This window comes from Gadus chalcogrammus, chromosome 5, assembly GCF_026213295.1.
Source record: "Gadus chalcogrammus isolate NIFS_2021 chromosome 5, NIFS_Gcha_1.0, whole genome shotgun sequence".
Classification (NCBI taxonomy): domain Eukaryota; kingdom Metazoa; phylum Chordata; class Actinopteri; order Gadiformes; family Gadidae; genus Gadus; species Gadus chalcogrammus.
In genome coordinates this window covers 20,606,977-20,619,726 of record NC_079416.1, presented here as the reverse complement: position 1 = coordinate 20,619,726, position 12,750 = coordinate 20,606,977, and the positions used below count along the sequence as shown (strand labels likewise).

Genomic DNA, 12,750 nt, shown 5'->3' with positions numbered 1-12,750 from the left:
CATTACAGACACACAGAGAGGGAGGGAGAGACAGATGGGGGGGGGGGGGGTAGATGAGTATCAACACTGATGCAAGCCCCCCCCCCCCCCCCCCTTGTATCCTAGCAACCGTCATGGATTCTCTCTCCCTTAGGGATCGTCAGCAAAAAGAATGCAGCCAACCAACTCACGTATCACTAACCAGCTAACTACTAACCAACTAACTAACTACTAACCAACTAACTAATTGCTAACAAACTAACTAACGAACGTACCAATCAACTATTACTAACCCACTAGTTAACTACTAAAGTTAAAGGCTTTATACTAGAAAACACCTGCGGTACTGATGCTGGGTCAGTGGTTGCCCTGAGCGACGCCCCGAGAAGACCCTGGGCTGTCCATCCTCACCTCAGCTTTCATTAAGGACAGGAGACGGAGCCTCAGCGGAGCCCCCCCCCCCCCCCCCCCCCCCCCCCCCCCCTCCCGGGGAGGCCGTAACCACAACGATGGTCATTACTAACACCCTGACTTGATTAAAAGAACGACAGCAGAGAGAGTTAGGGTTGCTGTCCGGTGCGAAAACCTTGTGGGGTTCTGGGCCCATGGGCAAATGTTAATACTGGATCCCTCTCTCCCCTCTAAACAATATAACTCCCTCTCTCTCTCCCTCTCTCCCCCCTAAACAATATAACTCCCTCAGTCTCTCCCTGTCTCTCCTCTAAACACTATAACTCCCTCTCTCTCTCCCTGCCTCTCTTCTAAACACTATAACTCCCTCTCTCTCTCCCTGCCTCTCTTCTAAACACTATAACTCCCTCTCTCTCTCCCTGTCTCTCCTCTAAACACTATAACTCCCTCTCTCTCTCCCTGCCTCTCTTCTAAACACTATAACTCCCTCTCTCTCTCCCTGCCTCTCTTCTAAACACTATAACTCCCTCTCTCTCTCCCTGCCTCTCTTCTAAACACTATAACTCCCTCTCTCTCTCCCTGTCTCTCTTCTAAACACTATAACTCCCTCTCTCTCTCCCTGTCTCTCTTCTAAACACTATAACTCCCTCAGTCTCTCCCTGTATCTCCCCTCAACACTATGTATCTCTCCTCCTCTCCTCCTCTCCCATCAACACAAAATCTCTCCCCCTGTCAACTACTTCTCTCTCCTTCTCCCCTCTCTCTCCCTCGCTCCCTCCCCTCTTAACACTTAGCTCCCCCTCTCTCTCTCCCCTCAAAACACTTAACTCCCTCTCTCGCCTCTAAACACTTCACTCCCTCTCTCCTCCTCTGAAACGTTGACATCAACCCTTCCTCTGTTTTCCTGTATTTTCCAAATCAATAACCTTCCCTTTTTCTCTTCTGCACTCTCTCCCTCTTTCTCTCGCTCTCTCTCCCACTCCCTCTCTCTCCCACTCCCTCTCACTCGGGAGAGGGAGGGAGAGAGTGAAAGACAGGGGTAGAAAAAGACAGACAGAGAATGAGACAGAGGGGCGATGAGTGGATTAGTGAAACATCATCTTGATCCAGAAGACCCCACCCTCTGCAGACTCAATTACCTCTAGAGACTAGATCACTGATTCAATCTCCCCCGGCCACTGCCCTCCCTGACAATCACGGCACTGTGGCTCCCATCATCTTTCACGGTTTTGTAGGCGTTTTTCTCGCTTCAAATAAAAAGTAAAGTCGGATTTCCTTTTTGTTGATAGCCAGCGGGTGCATTGACCCCTGCAGCCTCCATGTCATCTCTGTATCCCCCGTCAGGACGGATCAAGATCATCTGGGGACTAATGAAGCATCTCTCTCTAAATAGATGGAGTTTAGACCAGGACATGGTCTCTCTCTCTCTCTCTCTCTCTCTCTCTCTCTCTCTCTCTCTCTCTCTCTCTCTCTCTCTCTCTCTCTCTCTCTCTCTCTCTCTCTCTCTCTCTCTCTCTCTCTCTCTCTCTCTCTCTCTCTCTCTCTCTCTCTCTCTCTCTCTCCGGAGACGTCGGTTCAGATCAGTCCGGTCCGAGGGACGTTACATCCCTCCGGGGTTCGGGGAGTTGTAAAGAGCAGGTTGGGACCCAGGAGCGGAGAGAGAGAGAGAGAGAGAGAGAGAGAGAGAGAGAGAGAGAGAGAGAGAGAGAGAGAGAGAGAGAGAGAGAGAGAGAGAGAGAGAGAGAGAGAGAAATGGGGGGGGGGGGGGGGGTAGGAGGTCGAGGAGGAGAGGGGAGGACTAGAACCCAACAGAAAGGAAATCCAATCTCTGCGACAAGGGTTTTACCTCTGTTCGGATCCGGTAGGGTTCAGAACCCCCAGACCCGGACCGGGTCCAGAACCCAGGGGAGGCAGACTTGGAGGAGGGAGACGGGGGAGGCGGTCTCTCTCTAACAGAAGCTCTTGGGGGAGGGGGGGGGGTCCGTGAAGCGAGAAGCAGAACCGGCCTGAAGCTACGTAGCATGTCCTCGCTATGTTAGACACACGCACGCAATCACCGCTGAGGACACAAACACACACTCAAGCACACACACCTCCGAGGACACCAACACACACGCACACAAAAACACACACACACGGACGCACTGAGCAGAACACGACACACAAGTACATGCTCAACAGACACAGACACGCAGCCGACACACACACACGTACAGCAACGCACCTAACCCGAACACCACCAAAGACACACACACGCACATCGACTGAGCAGCGACGACAGCCAATCAGAGACAAGAAGAGCGTGTCCAGCGCAGAGCGTAGCGCCCAGGAATGAGACCAGAGACAGGTAGCGGACGGAAGGAAGGGGAGGAGCCTGTTCGTCACTACGGCGATCAACAGGAGACAGCGGGATAAGATGGAGAATCAGGTTTGATGAGCTGCAAGGAACTGTGGGAGAATGAGGAAGGGGGGGGGGGGGGGGGGTTTAGGATGGAGGTGAGGGGCCCTGTTGCCATGCAAGGCCATTCCGAGCCACGGTTACCACGGTTACCACCATGACACTAGCACTAAGGCATGCTGCACCTTTTTCAGCTTCACTCCTCGCTGGGTGGTCCAGGAGAGGAGAGGAGAGGAGGGGAGGGGAGGGGGGAGAGGAGACCAAGGCAAGGACGGAGTGAAGGAAGGAAGGGTTAGTGTGGTCTCAGTGCATCAGTGGGTGTGGGATGATGGGAGTTGTAGTGCACTCTATTGGTGGATTAGAGAGACAGGCCTCTCTGCCTCACACACACACACACGCACGCACACGCACACGCACACGCACGCACACGTCACACGTCACACACACACAGACACAGACACACGCACACACACACACACACACACACACACTTGCTCACTCTACAACTACACAAAAGTCAGTGGATTGAGGTTGATATATTAACATAGCACAAAGAAGTAAAAATATATAAACACCTTAAACACTCACAGAACCTAACACTTTTCCGCGGTGTCGATCAACTAAAAATATACGACCCGTTGTAAGCGATGGCTGGACGTGTTGGCTTCAACCCATTATTAAGTCAACAGCGCCCTCTGGTGGCTATCCATAAAACGAACATGACTATGCAGCAGCATTTCAAGACTTCAAGAAAGAGGGCATGACACGGCAAAAATAACGCGATGTCTCACATTGTATTTGAATAAACGATTTTCTATTTGCTTTCATAAGTACGAACATTTTGAAATACATCACAATAAAAATCGGACACGTATAGTCCTAATCTATATTTGTTGCCTCTAAGTTACATTGAGGAGGTCACATCATTTCATGGTCAAATGTCTCAGTTGTCATGGTGACATCATTTGACACAGTAGCAGATCCCTCCATCTCTGCTCTCACTATAGAAGGAAGTAGCATGCAGGTGTGCGTCCGCGTGTGCATGTGTGTTAGCGCGTGCGTGCAGGTGTATATTTGTGTGTGTCTGCGGGTGTGTGTATGTATCTGCATGCGTTTGTGTGCGTGCGTGCGCATGTGTGTCTGCGTGTGTGTGTGTGTGTGTATGTGTCTGTGTGTGTGTGTGTACATGTCTGCATGCGTGTGCATGTGTGCGTGTGTATGCATGCGTGTGTGCATGAGCATGTGTGTTTCATTGGGGTTATTGATGTTGGGGGTCTCATTCTTCATCATATATTTTTGGAGGCAGATATACCGTGAGAAACACACACTCTTACTGACGTAAAGGACTTGATATTTGGTATAGTAATTAGATAGAGTAGTCTATCTAACATTGGTCTAACACCGTCACACTCACCAGTTTAGTCGATTTGGTCGTGTCCGTGCTTTCTGCTAAACAAATGAGAGGTTGAGGAAGAGGAAGAGGGAGGGAGGGAGGGAGGGAGGGAGGGAGGGAGGGAGGGAGGGAGGGAGGGAGGGAGGGAGGGAGAGAGAGAGAGAGAGAGGGACACACAAAAGACAGTGAGTTAGTGAGTGAGTGAGTGAGTGAGTGAGTGAGTGAGTGAGTGAGTGAGTGAGTGAGTGAGTGAGTGAGTGAGTGAGTGAGTGAGTGAGTGAGTGAGTGAGTGAGTGAGTGAGTGAGTGAGTGAGTGAGTGAGTGAGTGAGTGAGTGAGTGAGTGAGTGTGTGTGTGTGTGTGTGAGTTCACCTCTCTTGAGGACCTTGGCGGTGGAGGGCTCAGGTGTCTCCGGAGATGTCGTGTCGGCCCCATCATCTATCAGCTGGATCTGGAGAGAGAGGGGAGAGAGACATAGAGAGAGCGAGAGAGATCGAAGGACAGAGAGACAGACAGACAGACAGACAGACAGACAGACAGACAGACAGACAGACAGACAGACAGACGGAATGAGATGTTGAAGGACATAGCGAGACAGACAGACAGTAAAAGTTGTTTTACCACAATATCAAAAACAGAACCACAATGGTGTGAACCCCCGGGAGACCTCTAGTGTCCGACCGCAGTGTCGCGTTTCCCCTTTGTTCCCATGGCAACCTGTATACCGCAGTCCTCTGGTGGTCAGCTAGCTAGAGGAGCCACTGCTGACGTTCCAGCTAGCACATTGGCTAACATCGCGGGACAACGCTACGACCACGTAATCAGAGAATTTATCCATCATATGTAAATAAATTCAATATATCAACAGAACGACAAGGTTACACTCAGGTTTGGGATATCAAATCAATATTTTCTCTTTTAACATAATCCAAACACTCTGAATTGACTGTTTGACAACACAACACATCTGAATAACATGTTGGTCATAAAACACAACAATCACATCAACAACAGACCTCCATTCAATACATAACACAACAAAACAACATACCCCTGTACTGTACAACACAACAACACAATAGACCTCCATACAACACAACACACACAGCAACGACATGACCGTCACCACCATCACATCAAAACACACCCCACCAACAACAACAACAAAAGCATACCTCCATACACTACATAACACAACACACACACAACAACGACATGACAATCAACACCATCACATAAAAAACACACCCCACCAACAACAACAACAAAAGCATACCTTCATACAATACATAACAACACAACACAACACACACACACACAACAACAACACGACCATCAACACCATCACACAAAAAACACAACACAGCAACAACACACCACAACAACAAAAGACCTCCATTCAATACCTAACTTCACAACACAACAACAACACATCAAAACAACAACAACAACAACAAAAGACCTCCTTTCAATACCTAACAACACAACAACACACCACAAAAACAAGCACAGACCTCCATTTAATACATAGCAACACAAGACAACAACAACTTCATATCCATTACCCCCATCACAAAACACCACACCACAACAACAACAACAACAACAACAACAACAACAGAGCTCCCCTGCGGAGTTACCGCGGTTACCTGGGACTGCCTGACGAAGATGCCGTGGTTCTCGGTGCAGGTGAAGTAGCGCTTGCTCTGCACGGTGCCGTCGTTCTTGCCCTTGGCCTCGTCCAGGATCACCCCCACCCACTTCCCCGAGGCGAACAGGGTGGTGCCGATGTAGGCCACCGTGCCGCGCTGCCCCTTGCCGATCACCTCCACCACCGACCCCACCCGGGCCGGCCGGCCGCCCCCGTCAGAGCTCATCCTGCTGCTGCCGCTGCTGGTGGTCTAGAGGGCGGAGCAACGGCACCACCTTAAGATACTCACTCTGTACACCTGTAGTATACAGCACACTGTAGTACACACTGTATACTGAATACACTCTAACACTACCATTAGATACTCTGCACATAATAGTATAAACTGTCGTTTTAAACTGACAGGAGCTGTTTACAAACAATCTACAACACACAGATCTGCTGCAAACGAACGCCAGGAATACCCAGAGTGGTACTCAGATGCCAACGATATGCTAGGCTATTGGCCACCAGCCATGTAAAACTGGGTAGTACTTTATAATGCTGTTGACATTGTGCAGAAACACAGGCTTTGGCACTCCAGCATCCACGCTAACTTAGCATCTCGGGCTCCAGCAGGCAGCCAGAGCTAGCTGGCTAATTTGACGGCTAATATAGCATAACTGTGGGATTTATAACATGTGAGATGAGAGGCAAAGTTCGGTTTGAATTACCTGAGAGAAGGGAGAGAGACATAGAGAGGGAAGAGAGAGAGAGAGGGACAAAGAGACAGAGATGGGAGAGAGACAGAGAGGCGGAGAGAGAGGGGAGACCGTCATTGACAGTGGGAGAGATGGGAGAGAAATGGGGGGGGGAGATAGAGAGAGGAAGGAGAGTGACTTAATAGAGTAAATAAGTGAGAGAGAGTGAATAATAGAGAGAATGTGACATGTTCCAGCAGTGATGTTTTATAATCAAGTCATTGAGTGTGGGTGTGTATGTGCGTGTGCGCGTGCGTGCGTGCGTGCGTGTGTGTGTGACCTAGAATGTGAGGTGACTCAGCACAACAGATGACCTGTCTCTCTCTGACAGACAGACAGACAGACAGACAGACAGACAGACAGACAGACAGACAGACAGACAGACAGACAGACAGACAGACAGACAGACAGACAGACAGACAGACAGACAGACAGACAGACAGACAGACAGACAGACAGACAGACAGACAGACAGACAGACAGACAGACAGACAGACAGACAGACAGACAGACAGACAGACAGACAGACAGACAGACAGACAGACAGACAGACAGACAGACAGACAGACAAACAAGCAGAGAAGGAAAGATACAGGCAGACAGACACACAAACAAACACTGAGTGATTCTGACAGGCCCTTCAAACAACCCGAAAACAAATATGGATATCAGAGACTAAGGAAGAGCGATGTCGGGACATTATGGATAGAATAATAATCCTAGTGACAAGCAGAAAAATGTGAGAACAAGCTACGAACTCTGAAATCATTATTCGGGGGGAAAATGTACGATTTGTCGTCAGGTAGCCATGGCAGCTTTTGAAGTCACCCAAATACAATGTTAAATAAACGCATGATTAAAAGTTAAAGACGTAAGGCAACCATCAGTGACCGAGCCCACTGGTGTCTCCCTCAGCCAATCACAACAGAGTAAACCCCCACAGCTTGGAGACGCCCCGTGGAGGTTAAGGGGACAGCATAGCGAGGGTGGCTCCTTCCTCCCGCCGTCGGCACGGCCCAACGTAAATCCCCCCTGGCATTTGGACCCACGCTAAGAGGCCAGCCTCCTCCGGCTAAGCCCAGTGGCTGTGTGGGTGCTTAGGGCTTTAGCCAGCTGCTGGAGCCCTGCATGGAGCCTGCGCAACGCAGGCTCCATGCAGCCCACTGCACAGCCCACTGCAGGGCACGTGCAGTGGGGGTCTGCGCACTGACTGGTTCGTCTCCTCCGGGCCTCTGGGGGAAATACGTCCGGAGAGAATTTGGATTTCAGTTGCACTTTAGATGTTATTATCTTTTGTACACATGTTATTATTCTGTGACTTAATGGACAGGAGAGTGAGGAGGGACAGGGAAGGTTGGTTTGTGGTCGGGGATGACGTGTGGCACAGGACCGCGGTCAAGAATCCAACCTGTGGTCGCTACAAGACGAATGCAGACGTCAGAAAACCAGAACACTAGTTGGTTAGAACACTAGCTGGTTAGAACACTAGCTGGTTAGAACACTAGCTGGTTAGAACACTAGCTGGTTAGAACACTAGCCGGTTAGAACACTAGCTGGTTAGAACACTAGCTGGTTCACTTTCTGTTTACAAAACTAGGCGGTTGAGCACCAGCGATTTCAGCTTACGGCCGTGCACAATGTTTTACAAAATTAAAAAAGGAAGGGGAGTGAAGTTTAAATAACTATCTCGTCAAGAAAATACAAAGACACAGACAGACAGACAGACAGACAGACAGCCAGCCAGCCAGCCAGCCAGCCAGCCAGCCAGCCAGCCAGCCAGCCAGCCAGCCAGCCAGCCAGCCAGCAGAAGTAATGACGTGTTCCCTCCATGTTAACCAGTAGGAGGACTCACCGGTTGTTAGGCGACTCTGGTGATACAAAGTCTCAGCGTACGACAATGTTCACAAAGCAGAGGCTTAATGTGTTTTTAACGCAGTGCAATGAATCACTCCATTCAGGATGTCAGGGCTGAGAGAGAGTAGAGCTGCAGAGTTTACTATTCAATACATCCCTGAGAGTCCCTGCAGTTTATAGTCACCCGACAAATACAATTCACGTCTTTCAAAACAACGAACAGGTTGGGATTTCAACACAACCTGGGATTTCAACACACGAGCCCAGATAGAGGTCTTAGATATGACTGGATCACACGGGTCAAGTCTTGATTTGAATGTTTAATGCCCACATCCGAGCTGATTAGCCCTGTGTGTGTGTGTGTGTGTGTGTGTGTGTGTGTGTGTGTGTGTGTGTGTGTGTGTGTGTGTGTGTGTGTGTGTGTGTGTGTGTGTGTGTGTGTGTGTGTGTGTGTGTGTGTGTGTGTGTGTGCACTGTACTACTGTGGGGGGATGTGGTAAATTATTGAGTGCCATTCTACTCCAGCATACGAGCCGAAACACTGGGAGAGGAGCCCAGTGACGGAACCACGCAAGAACCACACAGGACAGGAAGTGGAGACGCAGCCGGACAGGAAGGGGAGACCCAGAAGAACAGGAAGTGGAGGCCAAGCAGGACAGGTAATGGAGACCCAGCAGGACAGGAAGTGCTGTGATGATGTGCTCTTGAAGGCTCTCCAGACGACGTCAGTGGTGGGATTCTTCCAGGTGACATGAAACCTGCAATGTCCTTCCTCTGACATCACACACTGACCCAGTGATGTCACTCCTATGACATCACTCACAGACCCTGTGATGTCACTCCTCTGACATCACACACTGACCCAGTGATGTCACTCCTATGACATCACTCACAGACCCTGTGATGTCACTCCTCTGACATCATACACTGACTCTGTGATGTCACTCCTCTGACATCAAACACTGACCCAGTGATGTCACTCCTCTGACATCACACACGGACCCAGCGATGTCACTCCTCTGACATCACACACTGACCCAGTGATGTCACTCCTCTGACATCACTCACGGACCCTGTGATGTCACTCCTCTGACATCACACACGGACCCCGTGATGTCACTCCTCTGACATCACTCACAGACCCTGCTTGGTCACTCCTCTGACATCACACACAGACCCTGTGATGTCACTCCTCTGACATCATACACGGACCCAGTGATGTCACTCCTCTGACATCACACACGGACCCTGTGATGTCACTCCTCTGACATCATACACGGACCCAGTGATGTCACTCCTCTGACATCACACGGACCCCGTGATGTCACTCCTCTGACATCACACACGGACCCAGTGATGTCATTCGTCTGTGATGTCATTCCTCTCCTTGCTGCTCTGCTAGACGGGTATTGTGTACCAGGTTTACGTTCTGCTCCACAGAGCCTCTAGATACGCGTTCAAATGTATAAAACAGAATTAAGAGTTAGTCTACGGAATCAACACACACACAAACACACACACACACACACACACACACACACACCCCTAAACCCAACTACGTCCACAAACTCACAATGCCAGATCGCTTGTATCAGCTGAACAAAGAGCCCGCAGCCGACAGGATGACCCAGAGGAGCACACCACATAACTGATTAGTGACGTCTGCTCTGATTACAGAGAGGACAAACTGGTGCTCAGATCAGACCCCAGACTACTGTCCCTCACACAGAGAGGACAGACGGCTGTGTGTCCAACAGAGAGGACAAACTGGTGCTCAGATCAGACCCCAGACTACTGTCTGCCACACAGAGAGGACAGACAGCTGTCTGACCAGACGTCAGACAGACAGCCGACAGAAGCCCCCATCCACAACAACCACAGCCCTCACTAAACACCATCTAACCTGTTCATTGATCGGTCTGGGAGTGACCGCACCACACACACACACACACACACACACACACACACACACACACACACACACACACACACACACACACACACACACACACACACACACACACACACACACACACACACACACACACACACACACACACACACACACACACACACCATGTGTACGTGTGTGTGGGGCGAGGGGGGGCTGGCCGACACTCACCCGGTTGTACGCGTTCCTCCGGCTGTGGGACATGTCGCCTGCTCAGTGGCTGCCAGACAGGCACCCTCGCTGGGGACAGAGCGCGCCGGGGACCGGGGGGCTGTGGGGGTCTGGGCGGCGGGCGGCGAAAACACACACGAGGACGAGTGTGTTTTCAGGAAAGGGGGGGCGAGAGGCGGTGCTGGGGTTGGAGGTGGTGGAGGGGTTAAGGATGCTTCCGGAAGGTTTCCGACTAATGACTCAACCCACTGTCACTCCATCTCCTGTCAGTTTGCGTCCCCCCCACAAGAAAGCCTTGGAAACTCCGGGTCAGGTCCCCCCTTTGTCTACAGGGTCCCGGGTGGTGGTGGTCTACAGGGTGGTCCAAAGGGTCCAAGGGGGTGGTGGTGGTCTACAGGGTCCCGGGTGGTCCACAGAGTCCCAGGTGGTCCAAAGGGTCCAAGGGGGTGGTGGTGGTGGTCTACAGAGTCCCAGGTGGTGGTCCGTCCAGAGGTGGTCCTCCCTCCTGGTCTCCCAGCGAGGGGGAGGAACGGACCGGGGAAGACGGCTAACCGCGGGAGGGAAGGAGGGGAAGAGGAAGTGGAGGAGGAGGAGGAGGAGGAGGAGGAAGAGGGACGCGACCGAGGGTTGAGGGCCGGTGTGTGTGTGTGTGCGTGTGTGTGAGCCGAGCGGTAGCACTGCGCTACTGTCCTCATCCCTTCTGCAGGGCAGAGCGGAGGGGAGGGGAGGGGAGGGGAGCCACCGGGCCCGCGATCCAGCGCTGGGTCCTAGAGCCCGCCCGCTCACCAAAGTGTTTTTGTTTCTGCGTTCTCATGCACACGCCTCGTGACCAGACCGGAGCGCTGATAATGACACAAGGCTGCCGTTTGGGTTACACCCCTCGCTAACCGTAGCAACGAGGACGGCGCCTCAGGGGGGGGGCGGGAGCTTTCACAGACAAATCGAAACCGCTGCAGGAACACAATCACGATCAGATCAATACGTTCCTCCGCGGGCCGGTCCCAGTCTGGGACGCCGACACACACACACACACACAGAGAGAGACCTGGAGGAACCACACTCCGCCGGTCCCGACTCTTCCTCTTCCTCCTTTACACTTCCTCACGGCCCGCACACAGTCCTCCGTGTGACCCCGTGCACCCGTCACACAGCCCAGCAGTGGCTACGGCGTTAACCTCCCAGCAGGAGGGCTCTGGGCTCGTGCCCCGACCTCGACCCCCGCGGGCCCCCCAAGGGGCCAGACGCTCTGATGACCTGCTCCTCGATGACCTCAGGCGGTGGCCTCGGCTGAGAGCCTCTCCTTAACGACTACACGGGGATGGGGAGTGCACAGTGGGGTGTGAAACACCAGGCCAGAACGCCTCCGGGATAGACAGTCCTCTCACAGCGCTGAGCGCAGCGTCGATGGCACCGAGACCGGTCTGGGTGCGCGTGTGTGTGTGTGTGTGTGTGTGTGTGTGTGTGTGTGTGTGTGTGTGTGTGTGTACGTACGGAGGGGAGAGTGTGTAAGAGCGAGAGGGAGTGAGTGTATATGTGTGCGCGTGTGTGTGTGCGTTGTGCGTGTGCGTGCACGTGCGTGTGTCAGGATTAGTGTTCTTTTATCAGCCCCCCCCCCCTCATTGAGCCCCTCTGTGATTCTGCAGAGGAGGCAGATGCCACAGGGCGGCCATTTAAAAGCTTTTGAGCGGCGTGGAGGCCGATAACAGACAGAGTGAGAGTGAGGGACGGTCGTTACTGTTTACTACCCCCTGGGGGGGGGGGCCTGCTCTGGCCTCCCTGGCTCTGGCCCGTCTGGGTGGCTCCACCAGGACTCCCCGGGCCAGCCGGCCCCTCCAGGGGGGCGCACCCTGAACGGGTCCCACCCCCAAAGACCAGTCCAGCTGGAGGCCCTCTAGAGCAAGACACCCCCTGACCCCCACCTGCTCCTTAATGACCTGTCTCTGTACTGTCTAACCCCTACCTTCTCCTTAATGACCTGTCTCTGTACTGTCTAACCCCTACCTGCTCCTTAATGACCTGTCTCTGTACTGTCTAACCCCTACCTGCTCCTTAATGACCTGTCTCTGTACTGTCTAACCCCTACCTGCTCCTTAATGACCTGTCTCTGTACTGTCTAACCCCCACCTGCTCCATAATGACCCGTCTCTGTACTGTCTAACCCCCACCTGCTCCATAATGACCCGTCTCTGTACTGTCCAACCCC

At 52.1% G+C, this 12,750-nt stretch overlaps 1 protein-coding gene across 1 annotated transcript in view; it reads right to left on the bottom strand.

Moving 5' to 3' along the window:
• dctn1b (dynactin 1b) overlaps positions 1-10,580 on the bottom strand; it is a 31,622-nt gene extending 21,042 nt beyond the window's left edge. The window contains exons 1-6 of the mRNA XM_056590933.1: positions 10,548-10,580; positions 5,830-6,081; positions 4,553-4,631; positions 4,203-4,234; positions 2,959-2,994; positions 1,067-1,075 (exon numbers count right to left, since the gene is read on the bottom strand). Of these exons, the coding sequence (XP_056446908.1) occupies positions 1,067-1,075; positions 2,959-2,994; positions 4,203-4,234; positions 4,553-4,631; positions 5,830-6,081; positions 10,548-10,580 (441 nt within the window). The remainder of the gene's footprint in view (positions 1-1,066; positions 1,076-2,958; positions 2,995-4,202; positions 4,235-4,552; positions 4,632-5,829; positions 6,082-10,547) is intronic.
• Between the last annotated feature and the right edge of the window lie 2,170 nt (positions 10,581-12,750).